This window comes from Aythya marila (genome assembly GCF_965140915.1).
Source record: "Aythya marila genome assembly, chromosome: 2".
Classification (NCBI taxonomy): domain Eukaryota; kingdom Metazoa; phylum Chordata; class Aves; order Anseriformes; family Anatidae; genus Aythya; species Aythya marila.
Window position 1 is genome coordinate 155081897 of NC_139043.1, and position 15935 is coordinate 155097831.

General features: G+C 45.8%; 1 protein-coding gene across 1 annotated transcript in view; it reads left to right on the forward strand.

Annotated features, from left to right (window-relative positions):
• The window catches only part of ADGRB1 (adhesion G protein-coupled receptor B1), a gene marked incomplete at both ends in the record, with an annotated part of 182665 nt that extends 168228 nt beyond the window's left edge, over nt 1-14437 (forward strand). The window contains 4 exons of the mRNA XM_082755085.1: nt 589-624; nt 2099-2203; nt 3855-3908; nt 14240-14437. Coding sequence (XP_082611211.1) covers nt 589-624; nt 2099-2203; nt 3855-3908; nt 14240-14437 — 393 coding nt within the window. The remainder of the gene's footprint in view (nt 1-588; nt 625-2098; nt 2204-3854; nt 3909-14239) is intronic.
• Nucleotides 14438-15935: the final 1498 nt, after the last annotated feature.

A 15935-nucleotide genomic window follows, 5' to 3' on the forward strand; every position in this document is an offset into this window, starting at 1 on the left:
TCCTCGTGGTTGCAAATGTAAAATGTCCTTAAGGCATGCCCCACAAATCTCTTAGCACCAAAGAGATGTCGGGGGTTTTACATAAGTTACCCCTCCTTCTGACCCGTGGTAACTCAGGACATAAATTAGCAGTTCCCCCTAGTCTGTACCTCTTACACTGATGTCTGTCTGTCTCAGCTTTTGTACTTCTCACCACCTGAACCTTTATTTGCATGTTATTAGAGAGCAAGTCTTGGCCACTGCTGCCCAAATTTCAGTCTCTACTGACTGATGGTCAAAAGCTCTACTAGATCAGATGGCTGAGCATCTCTGTTTGCTTCCCATTCTATGAATCACCTGCAATTACCTAATTCAGAGGCTTGAATTAGCCAAAAATCTATGCTCAGCCCTCCTTGGGGCTCTGTGGTTTTGTGAGGGATCCCTCTAATGGCACTTCACATCAGGAACAGACAGAGAAACATATGTGGTGGAAAAAGGAAAAAGAGAAAGAACCTCTCTGTTTTATCTACTGTGTGGTTCAGTCTGTGCCCAGCATTATCAATCCCTTACTAACCATCGCACACCTCTCTTTTTCTTTTGAATCCCCAGAGACGGAAATCCCGGTATGCAGAGCTAGATTTTGAGGTGAGTACATCCTTTTCTGAGTGTGTTCCTTGATGGGTAGTGTAAGAAAGAGAAATGCCTTTTTTTTTTTTTTTTTTTCCTGGCATCTTTGCAGAAGTACAGACTTTGCCAAAGAGTTGCTTCAGGGGGTTGAAAATGGTGGGTTGAAAGAGCTGTGCTGGCTGCCTAGTAAGGCTTACCCTGTGCAGCTAAACCAAAGGGTGATTTATATTGGTTCGTGCTTAAATTATGGAGCAGCTGCTTCTGTGTAAACATTTGTAAATCAAGATCCTGTGTCAGGGTGCACAAGGCCTGTAGCATCTCTTCCATGAACAAACCGCTTGTGGAAAGCTGATAAGGTGCTACAGGTGGCTGTGCCACGTTCCCGTTTGGGAAGCACAAGTACATCTTTTGCTTAGTGACCTAAAATGCCTTGTCTTTTGTGCCAAAACTCTGCTGCTTAACAGAAAGGCAGGTAATGTGTTCGCACTGCCACAACACCTCATCAAACCTGGTCTTTCACACCTATTAATGAACCTCACAGAATCTGCCTGGGAGGAACAAGTATCTGTATTGTACATAGGGACGTGTCTGACCTCATATCTGAGGCACAAAGTGGAAAGCTTTGAAAGAGCCAGTGTTCCACAAAGGGTCTTGTGGCTACTGGGAGCTGATGAACACCTCCTAAGTCAGATCATGGCATCTGTGACTGCAGAGCCATGCTTTCCCTTCAAAGCTGCTGTCTTATTCCAAAATAAGCTACATTAAGGGACCATGAGGAGTTGCCTCTAATGTTGGAACCACTTCAGAGCCCAGGGCTGTGAGTTTGGTGTGAAACTGAGGCACAGTGAGTACATCTGAGCTGATTCTTCATGTTGGTCACAAACCACATAAGCCAACAATTATTGAGCACTTGACAAAGCACAAGCAAACAACCTTCACTGTGCTCTTACATGCAAAGGAAAACCCTTCTAAAACTTGGTCCTACGTCTCCTTCTGAGCAGTTGAAGGTAGAAGTGAGATGCAGAACGATGAAAATACAATGAAAAAGCAAATTGCAAAGCAGTTTCTGTTATAACTTCTTTGGCCTAAATCCTACACATTCAGATAAGCTCTGAATATGTTTGCCAAGGAGGCATGCTCTGAACAGAGTGGGGGCATGGCATCAGTGATCAGTTAAGAAAGGTCAGCAAAACTTCCTTGATCAAGCTGGTAGACCAGTGCCAGTCAAGCACAAATTTTGCAGCATAGCCAGTTGGCAGGCGCAGGTTTGGGGCAACCATAAGGTCAAAAATTGTCCCATCCTATCCTGAAATTAAAGGCAGCATTACACGGAGTCCTCAGTGAAGTTTGAAGCTTTTTTAGGCAGGACAGATTTCACCTACAGGGAGACAGATTTAGGTTTTAATAATACATGTAACTTTGGGGGGAAGAAATTATGGTTTTGTACAGCTGGATAAGATTTGCTGACGTGTGGCCCTTGTGTTTCCTTCAGAAAATCATGCACACAAGAAAACGTCACCAAGACATGTTCCAAGACCTGAACAGAAAACTCCAGCACGCAGAGAAGGAGAAGGAGTCTCCAACAACGGACAGCAAGGTTAGTCACATACATACCCAGCACCATCACCTCCTGGAGCCATCTAGTGCCAGCAGGAGCACAGAAAAGTTTGGGAGCCCTCACTCAATGCCTTACCTTGAGCTTATGTCCGTGCACATTGCAACAATGACACATGCTCTACACAGTACTTAGAGAACCACAGCAGAGTGGGCAGCAACCCAGGTGGAGAAAGTCTGTCCTTGTGTCCATTCACATATGGGGTCTGTGTTTCCTTGTCTTTGCTCCCCATGCTTGTGTCTGTCCTTTGCCACATACCTCCACTCACAGCTAGGAACTGGAAACCAGAACAGCCTTGGAGAAATTGAGGTGGAAAGAGGAAAGGGCAAAATGCAGGGGTAGCAGGAATCATAGGACCATTCAGGTTGGAAAAGACCTCTAAGATCATCTAGTCCAACCTTTACCCTAGTGCTGATGTCCACCACTAAACTGTGCTACTGAGTTCTACATCTACACCTTTCTTGAAGACCTCCAGGGAGGGTGACTCTACCACTTCCCTGGGCAGCCTGTTCCAATGCTGCACAACATTTTCAGCAAAGACATTTCTCCTATTATCCTACCTAAACCTTCCCTGATACAACTCGAGGCGATTTCCCCTCATCTTATCACTTGGTGCTTGGGAGAAGAGCTCGATCCCCACCTCGCTGTAGCCTCCTTTAAGATAATTATGGAACAGAATTTTCTGTCCCTGCAGGGGCCAAGGAGGCAGTGACGCGCATAGCTGTTTAGGAAAGCAAAGTCAGATCCAGGAAGTACAGTCACCTGCAGAATGGTCAAGGAGGTGCTGGTGGGGCTTATTTGGACGGGACAGGCTTAGAGACAAAACCAGAGTGCGGAGGGTGGCTGAGAAAGAGATTTAGTTTGATTCTTTGTGGAAGCAGAGCACTGCAGAGCCTTTGGTCTGAATTCAGAACTCACAACATAGCTGCGCCGAGCTCTGCAGACGTGGTCCCAGCAAATCCTATTTTTATTGAGCGTGGCAAGGTGTCATTATGGGCTGCCCAGTGTTACAGAATAAGTGGAATACCGAATCTAGCGGAGAGGCTCAGATCAAAGAAGCCTGTGTTGGCCTAAAATCCCAACGCATTTCACTGAGTTTCAGCTCTGAGCTTTTTTTTTTTTTTTTTTTTTTTTTTTTTTTTTTTTTATTTAGGTATGCCACAGCTGTAAGAATCAGAAATGCCTAAGTACCATGTAAAAGCTAATCTATGGTATGTTTGCAGGAGAGTTTTATAGATTGAGATGTTTTGGGCATTTCAGAGATATATCTAAATCTATCTAGAATTAAAGTTGCCAGAGTCAGCATCAAAGGGCTTTGAACTGCTGGAAAGAAGCTGTGAAGGTGGCCTCTGCATATTGACTGAGTCTTTTTCAAGTTGTGAATTTCCCTTGGATGTTATCTGGGAGGGGGAGCTTGCAGTATGGGCAAGTAAGTAGTAGGTATGGATTTAGTAACATCCAAGGTGTTACAAAGGAAAAGAAATATATTTCTTCACCCCTTTTTCTGCCATTTGCTGCGGGGGACCACCCTGGAAATCAGGTCCCATCTTCAGCTTGCCCTGAGAAGGCAAACCGGGGTTATCAGGGATTAAAGTAACAACAAAAGAAATGTTTCTCTTTTATGCGTGTTTAGGTTATAAAACGATGGAGTATTTCTTCTGGTGGAAGTGATAAAACTAACGCTAGCGTAAGTCTGGCTTTCATTTTGTATTGAAGAGCATTATAGACCAGTCCCAAACCTTTTCCTAACGCATGACTCCAAACACATCCCTTCACCAGTAGGAAACTCCTTGCCTTGTAGGCATGAACAAGGTCAGAAGGCTCCTGGAATACCCTTGCACTCTTTCATGCGTAGAGCAGAAGGGATCTTTACTGGGTCTAGTCCATCTGCCTGCATTCCTGTATCTTTGATTCCACTTTTAAATAAGCAACCACAAAGTCAAGCCACCAAGCCTCTCTCCAACCCTGGCGGTTTCCCAGCCTCTCCTGGCAGCATGTCCCGTTGTCCTAAGCCCTTTCCCAGACACGATGCTTTTCCTAATCTTCTTGCAATTCATCTCTCCTCCTTCAACTCCAAGGTCAGAAAGCTGCCGCTGAGACTTGAACTAAATGTCTACATAGAAGAAAGACTTCCTTTGCGAATTCCTAGGAATGGTGCTGACCCTGTTTAGGGTTTGGTTTGTGTTGTTTTGTTTTTTGTTTTTATTTTGATTTAAATGCTAGTACTCTCTGGCCAAAACTGATCATCCCATCATGCTAGATACATAGTTCATTTCAGATTAATTATTACATTGTTAAATTAGAATGAGCAGAGGAATGGGAGGAAGAGGAACAACAAATCTGTCTCTTTAGGAGGGGGATTGAAAACTCAGCCATCATGCATGTTTACTGTTGAGGATTTCTCTAGCTTAAGTTGTAAAACATGATTTTTCAGCAAAGATCTGAAGGTTTGTACCGGCACATACACTCTTCCTCTCCAAGTACACTGACATGTTTAAACTTTGGATAAGTGTTACTGCAGTGTACACTTCAAAGGTAAAGAAGACTGCCCTTTACCCACCATCCCAGAGCAGTTACTGGCAGAGCTGGAAACATCGTCAGGGGTTCCTGCATGTTTGAGCTGTTTGGCTTTTCTCCTTTACAAGATCCGTTTCTGAAGGGCATTACTGAGCTGAGAATGACCCAAGCCCTATCAAAGACAGCCTTGACTTGTTCCTCTGGGCTTGTCTCTCATCCTACAGACATAGAGGCAGGCTTGGGGAAGAATTCTGCTTTCCCCTCACCCAGCAGCCAGGGAATCCTTTGCTTACACCTCTCTTCTCCCTTGCATGGAGGCCACAGGGGTGGAAGATCTGTTTCCTACAGTGAGAAGGCAAAAAGGGATGCAGAAGGCTCTGCTCTTCTGGGTGATGTTGGGCAACACCAGCCCTGGTGCCAGGTACAGCTCCAAGAGGAACAGCCTTATACCATCGGAGCATCCTGCTCCAGGGCCAGGCAGGAGCTAAAAAAGCTGTCCTGGTAAAAGCTTGCACAGCCTACTCCAATCACCAAGGAGGCTTTTTTGGCTGTAATCAGAGGCCTTAATCCAGCAAAGTGCTGAAGCACACATGGGCTGCAAAGCACCCTGCAGTGCTGCCATGAGCCATCACACGTGGCCCTACAAGTCAGCAGAGGTCTGGAGCCCAATCCACACCCCACCGAGATTAGGGGTGTCCCCACAGCCTGTCATCATCCTACTGTGAGCAGTGCTGCCAGGATGGTGTGTCAGAGGTAGGCAATTAGGAGAATGGGAGTAGTGCCAGGCCATATTTAACGCGCTCCCAGGGAACACTGTGGCACCAGTGTTTGCTGCAGTCAATTTTGCTGCAAACCAAAGCACAGTGCTAATGCTGAGCTGACTTTGAGCCTCAGAGCACAGTAACACAGTAAAGTCCTTCTCTGAACAGCAAACATGGATTTTCCTGTTTGATTTTTTCAATTTATTCCATATTCCATGGACTTTCTAATATGAACCCCAACTATAAAATTGCTCCCATTGGAAGCACGCTCAGCTATCCCTGATTAAAATTGCCCAACCCAAAATTGTCCTTGTTCAAAGCATTCAGGACCACACATCTACCTAACTTTAAGCCTAGACCAGCACACGGGTGTGGGTCTCACACATTTGTGTCATTAAGAATTAATCAGGGATGTAGAATATTACCCAAATCTAACTTTTCAGTGCTAACGAATAACAAAAAATAAAGTATTAGTAGACTGACATACAGCAAGATCTGACAACTGCAAGTCGAAAAATCAATTTTTAATGCACTGATAGACCTCTATATGACCTTATCATGGGTTACAGTAGATTTTGTCTCGCTTGCAGTCTTCAAGATCAGATGAGACAAAGAAGATGGGGAGGATTTGGGGAAAATCTGCCCTAATTCAAAGGGAAGGTACAAGGTTGTTGGCAGGACTCCTTTGCTCCTGTTATGCTGGACTTTGGGACAGGTTATGTCTGTCCCCCAAAAGGGATTTGACTCAGGGACATCTGGGTTTGTTTTGCTCATCCAGACAGCTGCTTTGGGACCAGCCTGTGTGTGGCAGTTGCACACTGTTCCCCTCTCAGTTTATCCCAGATGAAACCGAGAACTGGTATGGACCCTGAGCCAAGAACCAATATGTTGAAACATCTGAGAGGTCTGAATAGTTGTCCTGTAGACAGCTAATTTGTAGCCAGGAAACACAGAGGGAATCAAAGGCTTGGAGACAACCAAAGTGGGATTTGCATCAGAAAAAAATAATAATAATAATAACAAAACAGCCACCCACACGACACATTCTAAGTAATTAAAATAATTCAAAGTGCTCTCAGCATCTGGGATCCACCAAGCCTTCATTTTTAACACCACAGCGAGTCTTAAAAGTAGTCCTGATTATTAATCCTATTTTCTTGCTACTCTGCTGGATGCCAAAGCGAGTGCTGGTGGGATGGGTGCATCCCACAGGTTGCTCCACGAGCTGGGTCCTCTGCTCTGCCCTCAGTCAGGGCTGAGACTCAGCCAGCCTGAATTCATCCAGGCCCTGAATACTGCAGGTATCTCTTTGTAGCAGCTTTAAGGCACATTTTGCTGCCCAAACGGATGCGTGTTGAAGTGTTAGGTTGGTGCTGAGTCAGACAGCAGAGTTCCTCCTAGTCATTCCCAGCACCTTGAGTCATGCTTTAGCCACCTGATTGCTCAAAACAGAATAATCTCGTGGCTGGAAACCTTGCTGCAAGTTTGTTTCTCAGTTTAAAAATCTGCCTTTTGCCTGTCTCAAGCAATCAATTGTTTCCCTACTTCCCCGTACGTATGCATATTTCCCAAGGTCTGTATTCATTCAGCCAAGAACCATCCACATCAAAGCAGGACGGTGGCTTCTTTCAAGCTCCTTTGTACCACCCGGGAATGATTTTTCTGCCCAGATCTATATTGTCAGGGTAAAACATCTCCAACGCTTCTCCTCCCTGCGAGTTAATTGCTAAAGAGATTCCAGCGCCTGGGCTGGATGTCAAGAAGGGTCCCCATGCTCTGCAGCTGCATGGTATGAAAGTGAAGGCTTTGCAGCCTTTAAGGTAAGCCAGGGCTTTGTTTCTTCTGTGCTTAACACCAGCTTTGAAAGCATTGGAAGTGACACTCCTGCCTTCCCCCTCGGCAGGAGCCCTTTAATCCAGTTCCATTAGAGAAGTTTGAATCACATACATATTCCTCTCTCCTTGCCAGCATCTGGCTTTGCATTCGTTTCAAACAGCAGCTCTTTATTTGTGCAGAGGTCAACGAAAGCTGTGCTGTGCAGAGCTCTCCACATTTCTCTGCTTTGACTGTTCTTATTAGCTGCTCACTACGCCCAGCTCCCTATGGCTTGAATGGCTTCTGCTTTGGCTGCAGCCCTGTCCTGGACCTCACATAAAGATGCTGGACTCATTCCTTAATTCAGCTCTAAGCTCAGCTCTGAAATTCAAGTCCCATCTCTCCAAACCCAGTGGAAAATAAACTTTTTTTTTCTGCCATTCTCTGACTTTCCCCTGATTTCTGTTACGCCGCTTCTGCCCTGATTACTCACTTTCCTCTTCTTCGGTCGAGATTTTTCTAAGCTTTCCCCTTCAGACACCTGCAGGATGTGCCCATCCCACCAGCACTTGCTCTGGCATCTAACAGAGGAGCCAGAACAAAGGACTATTGATCAGTGCCGTAGCTCATTGCTAGTCGGGGCTGCGTGCCTCCCTGGCAGGCTCTGCTGCTTGACACAATTCATCTCCTTGCTCTCTGGATACCTGGGATTCTTCACACTGGCTCAGAAGCTGGCAGCTCTGGGAAAATACAGCCTCTCTCCATGGGAAGCTCTTTGTGTAGTCTGAGGTTGTAGTGGTGGTCAAACACAGGCTTTTTCTTGCTGAGGAATTAGAAAACTGGGAGCCTGTGTCCTTCTGCAAGGGAAGCTTCACTTACAGGTGGGGTGTCTCCTCTGGGCCATGTGTTTAATTCTCTCTGCACTTTTTAAAGGCTTCGGTAATTGACAACTATTAAAAGACAAATTAGAGTAACTGTTACAGGGAGGAATGCTACATAAAGTAGAATAATTACTACAATAAATTCCGCTATGAAAACTGTGACAAACTTTAATTCATTCATCCATAAACCATCTGTCAGCTGCCCACTGTCCCACACGCCATCACTCAGCAGTTCACCTTCTCCTGTAGATCACCTGATAACCCATGTCCCAGCTATCAAGCATCAAAATTTCTCAAAAAGGCATTTTATTCCCAGTATCTTCTGTGCTGACAGCCAGTTTCTGCCTTGTCTTTTGATGCTAACCCGGTATCATCAGCTCCAAAACCGCTCAGTGCCCACCACCAGGTTCAAGACAGATCAAGCAAAGGACTCTGTAAGGAATCGTGCTTTGGGTGCTCTTGGTCACCTTGTGGCATCCACGGTTGTTGGCAGTTTGGGAACACCCATGTGTCCATGTCCACCAGCAGACCCCTCAGTAGGCCATAAAAATTGTGCAGAAAAGGATGATGTGTTCACTGGGTAGATTAATGGTGAGAATACCTTGAACAGCTTGTTCCTTATGCTGTTGGGACCCCTGGCTTTCTCTACAACCTTCAGGCAAGGAGCTGTTCATGAGTTTATGGAAAGTGGTGCTTTTAAGGGTCTTCAAGAACTCCTCAATGCCTGTTCTCATCAGCTGTGCATGGTTCCTCTAGATTGGCTCAAAGCAACCCTCCAGATCAGCCCATCTCAACTTCAGATGGTACAGAAGCAGAAGACATATTTTTCTTCTCCAACAAGTGCATATTTCAAGTTTTCTAACTGATTTCCATCTATATGAGTTAAAAACACATATTATTTCTTTTTTTTTCTTTTTTTCTTTTTTTCAAAACAAAATTCTAAATTAAGCCAGCCTGTTCCTTTTATTTCACTTTTCTCTAAAATGAACAGCAACAGAAAGCATCGTCTTTGAAGCTCCGCAGGAGAAAACGAAGTAATTGCAGCTTCAAACAAAGAAAGGAAAACACTCCTTTTTTTTTTTTCTTTTTTTTATCATTCTGTAAAAAGAAAGAAAAAAAAAAAAAAAAAGACAGCTTTCCCATTTTCTAATCACTTTTCATCGACATTGATCCAAAGATGGATTAGACAGCATGCACCATATTTATCTTTCAGATTCCCTGCTATATGCTCTGAATAACTTCATTCTGGTCCTGGAGTCATCAATGTCATGGGGAGAGACCATTTGGGTCATGAAATATCCTTCGAGTTGACACTGGAGGCGATGAACACAGTGTGGAAGTAGCTGTTCTAGGGGAGTTACCACAGAGTGCCCTGTAGAGAGCACTGAATTCCTCCTCAGGTCATTCAGGGTAACTATTAAGTTTGGGTATTAAAATATAAAATTAAAAAAAAAAAATATAAGAGAGCTTAGCAGATCGCACATTTTGTTGGTTTTGACCGACATGTTGAAATGAAAGCTGTGTCTTACAAATCCAGGCAGTCTCCCTTGCTATATTTATGCAGCACTGCCACAGCTCCTAAGCAAAGGAGCTGCACCTGGATCCAGGTGAAGCCAGATGGGGTTGTAGGTTTGGCAGCACAAAGTCAAAGGGCAGAAGATCCCAGGGCAGGGAGGTTCCTCCTCCCACCATCTCCTTTCCATAGCCACATGGAGCCCTGGAGCATTGCAGTCTGCCAGGACTAGCGCTAGGTGGATGTTCACCTAACCTCTGTCTTCAGTAGCATTATAGGAATTTTGTAGGGGTGAAGGATTTTTGTAAGGTTGAAGGGTTTTTGTAGGTTTAAAGGGTTTTGGAGGGTTGAGGGGTTTTTGTAGGATTGAAGGCTTTTTGTAGGGTTGGAGGGTTTTTTTAGAGTTGGAGGGTTTTTGTAGGGTTGAAGCGTTTTTGTAGGGTTTTGTAGGGTTATGTTGGCTCTTCCTCTGACATGCCTTCTACCCCAAAACCTTTCCCTTGCTTTTAAGACATGCAGCCGAAACAAAAGCTGCGGGTGAGCAAAGGATTCTCCAAATGCCACCGGGGCGATGGAGGCCTCCCATCTGCCCTGTGCACCAGGTTGTACCCTAGCCTTAAGCCTGGGGCTCCCTCTACCCCGCCATCCTGGCACCAGCCAGGAACCTGGGAATATTTTTTCCCTCCCGAGCAGCCAGGAGCTGTGTCAAGCTGGAGTAAAGGCTCTGAGTTATTGGCATTGCAGCCTCTGCTCCTTTCAGCTCCCGTCTCGGCCCATTCCTGGTTGTCTCCGAGGCGCCAGGCCCCAGGCCAGCAGCAGTGCCTCTTACAGCCGGATTACACAACCCGCTCTTGAGTTTTTGAATTCTTTTCTGTGCTTGGGAGGCTTTCCCTCCTGCTCACAAGGACCGCTGAGACCCCACAGCGTGGCTGGGCAGCAGTGCCAGGGCTGACACGGGAGCCCGGTGGCATTTCCTACATGCTGTTCAAGTGGCTGGGACGCAGTAAAAACCTTCTCCGTATGGAGGGAAAGAAAAAGGGCACTGTTCCCAGGAGCCTGCTACCAATTCCCAGGGTGGCAATTGCCAAGAGGAGAAGATTTTCTGCTGCTTCCCAGCCTCCATGCCAGAGCCCAGCCCGGCTGATGGCACCGAACCTGCTCAGTTCTCTGCAGAGACTGGGCACTAAATCCTCAGTCCCCGGGGCACGACCATGCTCTCTGAGATCACAGAATCACACAGAATCACAGAATTGTAGGGGTTGGAAGGGATCTTAAGAGATCAATGAGTCCAACCCCCCTGCCAAAGCAGGTTCCCTAGAGCAGATTGCCCAGGTAGGCATCCAGACAGGCCTGGAATATCTTGAAAGGAGGCTCAACAGCCTCCCTGGGCATCACTAGATAACCCATCGCTGAGAAGCTGGATGGGAACCACTTCACCAGGTCTGACCCAGGGACCAGGTCTGGGCTTGCCTCATCTCCCCAGCAGAGTCTAAAGCAGCTTGGGAAAACAAGAACAGGGCAGGCACATGGCAGTGCATCTTCAAAAAGCAACCCTTAGTGCCTCCAGCACTCTTTGCTCAGAGTAGTAGTTCTTGTCATGGAAGAGATGGTCATCACCATCAGTGATCTGATCCTACCATCAACAAGCCACTAAGCATCACAGACCTCTATCAGGACCATGTGCCATCTCTTTTCAAGGCTGAAAATTCTGAGTCTGTGTAATCCTTCCTCCTAAACGTGCTCAATAACTTTGTTCGTGGCTGTGAAGTGGGCGCCTTCATCACTTCCACCGTATCCTTTTTGGGATCTATCAGGAAGCCTACAGAGAGCACATCATAGGCAAGATGCAGGTGCTGAGTGGAGTTGTGCGCTATCGCAGTGATGTTTTCAGTTTCATTCTCTTCCTAATAATTCCCACCACTTATCCTTTCTTAATAATTCCCAACATCCATTTTTATCACGATCAAGTTATTATTGCAACCCTTAGGTCTTGTCCCTCAGTGCCAGATCCTATCAGAGGTCACTGTTGTGGATCTGAACTTGTAATTGGTTTGTTGTTTTGTTTTACTGTTGGCTTTATTTCCAATTTTTGTTCCCTATCTGAATTTGCAGCTGCTCTCACTCCGTAGCTCAAAAGCAGCCCATTACAAGACCAGCTCCGAGGTTTGCCAATCATGCCCAGTGAACATGATCAGGTCTGGGTGCATCTTCACAGCTTGAAGGTCAGGAGTGTGGCAGATGGAGGGACTATCAAAACAGAGATTGAAAATAGAAGGATCTGCTGCTGAAGGTGGCCATAAATAATGCCATCAAAGAAGAGCTTTCATTTGAGAGGAAAGATGGAATTATTTATGAGCATTACATACGATCATTTGTGCTGCTCTGTTAAATAACACAGCTGTAGACATCAGTAACTTTGAAAACTTGGGGTACTACAACAGTAGTGGGAGAAAACAAAACATTTTTCATTGGAAAGAGCTGTTCTGGCTAAGCTTTTTGTTCTTCATCTTTTGGGAAACTTGCAGCTTCATTTCAGTTTTTGTTCTGTTTGTGCTTTTGTCTTTTTGTGTACCTGCTCACCACATCTTTTCATGGCAGACTAATGGACCTCAAAAACACCATAGGTAAAAGTTGCACTTCAGGGAGTCTCAAACTTGTCTCATTAAAACACACACGGAGATGAAAAGGTTTCAGGTTTTACTAACAGTGCCTCTTAAATGAGTTCCAAGATAGATAATGGAATAAGTCAACAATTGTATCACCTTTTCCATCCTATTGCTGTTAATCAGCATCGTGCTACCTCATGGAATAATGTAAGAATAACACACGGCATAAGAGCAGCTGTGTGCCATGGGGTTTAATGAAAACCACAGCTGCAGAATTCAAAAACTGAAACATTTTGCTCTCTTTTGAACAATACAAGGCCTTTTTTAACAGTTATTTTTTCTCCCTTTAAAATAAAACAAAGACAATTTCAGAAAGCTTTCACTTCCCATTGAAGAGAGGACCAGGTTTACCTGGTTCCCACATTCATCACTCCATGGCCACCAAACGACCCAGAGCCTTCTCCCCGTAGGCAGCTGCAGGGACAGCTTCAAACACATCTTATATGAAGGGTGAAAGTCTGAAAAAGGAGAATTTGTGGGTTGGCTGATAGGATGGAAGCCCTCCCCGCTGGGATAGAGGTTGCAATGCCTCTTCTACTGTCACTGCAGTGTGGAGTGGGATAAATCACAGGCTGCCTAAAGATGCTTAGGGACAAACTCAGAACCCAAAGCAGAAGGATTTGTAGCAGTTGGGTGTTTACATGTAGGTTTCCTATGGGGCTGCAGTGATCTCTGCTGCATCCTGCTGTGCAATTGTGACACCACAGTCTGTGTGCGGCCTCATCTCCCCTCATCAATACATCCTGGTGACAGCATCGAACTGTGGCACATCCCAGGCTGCATGTGAGCTGCTTGCATGTCTCCTGAGACTTCTTCTCTCCTTGTCACCCCCAAGCAATTGCCTTTCCTCCCACCCTTTCTGCTAGCTACCACTTTTTCCCTTTGGCAGGTGGCTCAGAAGGGCTCTGTGCTCCTGTCACATGCAGGGAAGCTTTTCTTAACCAAGTGCTGGAGTGTTTTGTGGGGATAATTGACTGTGAAAAGCATCGCTCTTCGTGGGGGACAGAAGCTTAGTGGAACACCTCATTTAAAATCTTTGCATGGACTCCCCTTCAAATCCTCACTGAAGAGTTCCCCAAGTTTACAGCCCCAGTCTCGGTGCATACCAGCAGAAGCATCACAAGATACTCTCTGGGCTGATGTCCATGGTGGGATGCTGGCAGGGGAGTGGGCTAATAGTCCACAATAAAGCCTCGAAGGCTTGGTGTAAATGTTGTTGTAATGTTTTGACAATGAAATTGAGTTTCTCATTTACAACAACTCAAAAAATGAGTTGTTGTAAATGTTTTTAGCCTCAGAGCTGACAATCCAACCCATCAAACAGCGTGGGCTCACTGGCAAAGTGGTTGGCAAGCTTTGCTGCAATTCCATAGCCTGTAAATAGCTGGGCCACATAATGAGCATCCCATCTATATGGGATGCAGCTGATATACATTCAAACAGACCTCATCGTAATCTGAATTTTCACGTGGGGATTTCCTGTAGACATGGAAAAAGATCTGAAGTTCTTAAAATCATTTTCACTTTTCCATTGGAGTTGTGAGTGGGAAAAGCCTCAGCTGAAAACTGAAGCATCTAGGCATTATGTTAGAGAGCAATGGGAAAAAAAAAAAAAAAAAAAAAAAAAAAAAAAAAAAAAAAAAGATTTTCTTCCTGAAAATAGTCAATTTAAACACTGAGTGCAAATCTCATTGAAATCCCATGTTATCTCAGATCAGGAGTTTTATGGGAAAAATTGACTTTGATGTAAGACTAAAGAAGGTGAAAAAATGGCAAGCATTGAGCAGACACTAACCTCCTTCTCTTGTGTTTTGTGTGTTTTTTTTTCTCTCTCTCTCCTTTCCTATTCCTTCCTCCTCTCGCAGCAAGAAAAACAGCAGACACCAAACAAGAGACCCTGGGAAGGAATCAGGAAAGTCCAGTCCCCACCGTCATGGGTTAAAAAGGACATCGAACCTGTGGCACAGTCTCCCTTAGAACTAAAAACTGTAGAGTGGGAGAAAACAGGGGCCACCATCCCTCTGGTGGGACAAGACATTATTGACCTTCAGACGGAGGTCTGAGCGGAAAGGGAAGAAAGGGACTTTTTTTTTTTCCGGAAAACAAACGAAACAAACAAACAAAACCACGTTTTAAAGAAATGATTAAATTAAATCGGAACCGAGCGAGAGAAGTGTTTGGTTTCTTTTGAAACCTTTGGTAAGATGGAGTAACTTTTGTATTGTTCTCAGCAGAGAGGGGAAATATTACTTTATAGAGTATAGTAGCTGTAGGTTCAGGACAACACGAGCTTTCCCAGGTAGGACTGGAGAAGAAGTGAGCCTGGAAGAAAGCGAGGAGGAGGCAGAGGGTGGGGAGGAGCTGCTGGGGAAGAGCCCTGTGGATGCTTTCGGGCCGCTGCCACACACCGGGAGCCTTCCTGCTTTGCCACCAGGAGGTGCAGAAGGACAGCCAGCAGCCGCCACAAAGGGCCAAGAAGATCGAGGTTGTTTGGGGAGCGCAAGAGGTGACGCCAGCGGTGCGGTCCGGCTGGAGGTCCTGGAGGAGAACCCAGCCTTGAGGGATTGTGGCATCCCTTGCCAGTCCTCACTCCCCACCTCTCCCTCACCAGCTTGTCTGAGAAAGAAGGAGCCAGGATGTGCCCAGCAGGTGGCCGAGAAGACGCCCCCACTTCTCCGTGCCACCACACGACCTGGCATCTCCGCCGCGGGTCCGTACGGGGACCAGGAGGGACGTGGTGGGCGAAAGTCATGTCACCCATGGCTCAGGTGGAGAGGTAAGGTGGGGCTTTCTCCTCTCAACCCCCCCGTGGTGGAGCTCCTGTGTGCCCCGAGGAGTGGGCCAAGCACAGGAGGAAGGAACCACCTCCAAAACCTGCTCGCCCCATCTCCAGGGAGAGGGTTGAAGGTGTTAGAAAAAGAGACCACCAAGACGAATGTAGGTCATTTCATTGACTGTTACATAGATAAACTCAGCACAGGCCTTGCGAAGGTCTGCTTGGCCTCATCCTTTTTTTTTTTTTTTTTTTCTGTTACTTTTCCTTGCTTTCGGACTCAGATTTGTTCCAAGCTGCCCCTCCCTGGAAGGCAGAGAGAGAAAGAGGGAAAGACAGATCCACCGATGTACCTGGAGATATTTGGTATACAGAGATGTTGCCTTAGGACATTGAGACAAACTGACAACACGAATAACGTCCACTTGGAAACAAACAAACAAAAAAAATAATCTATTTTTTTCCTTCTTCTTTTCTTTTCTTCAATAAAAAGAGAACTTGAAACCCGAGACCTTTCTTTTCTTTGGCTCTTGTCGTTTCGAATGCCTTTCCGTGCCGTAGGACCGCGCAGGCATGGGGTGAGGATGCCACCTGCTGAAGGTGGAAGGCAACTTGCTCTGTGGAAAGTTTGGGATGGTGGGAATACACAGCCCCCCTTGCCTCTCGCTTGCAATGTTTTGCTTTGCTTTTTTCATTTTGGGCTTCAGTTCTTGTCCCCTCGCTGGCTCATCTTCTCCCTCCCCACTGCCCAGAGCCAGCGGGCAGGTTTGTGGTCCTACAAGAAGGAA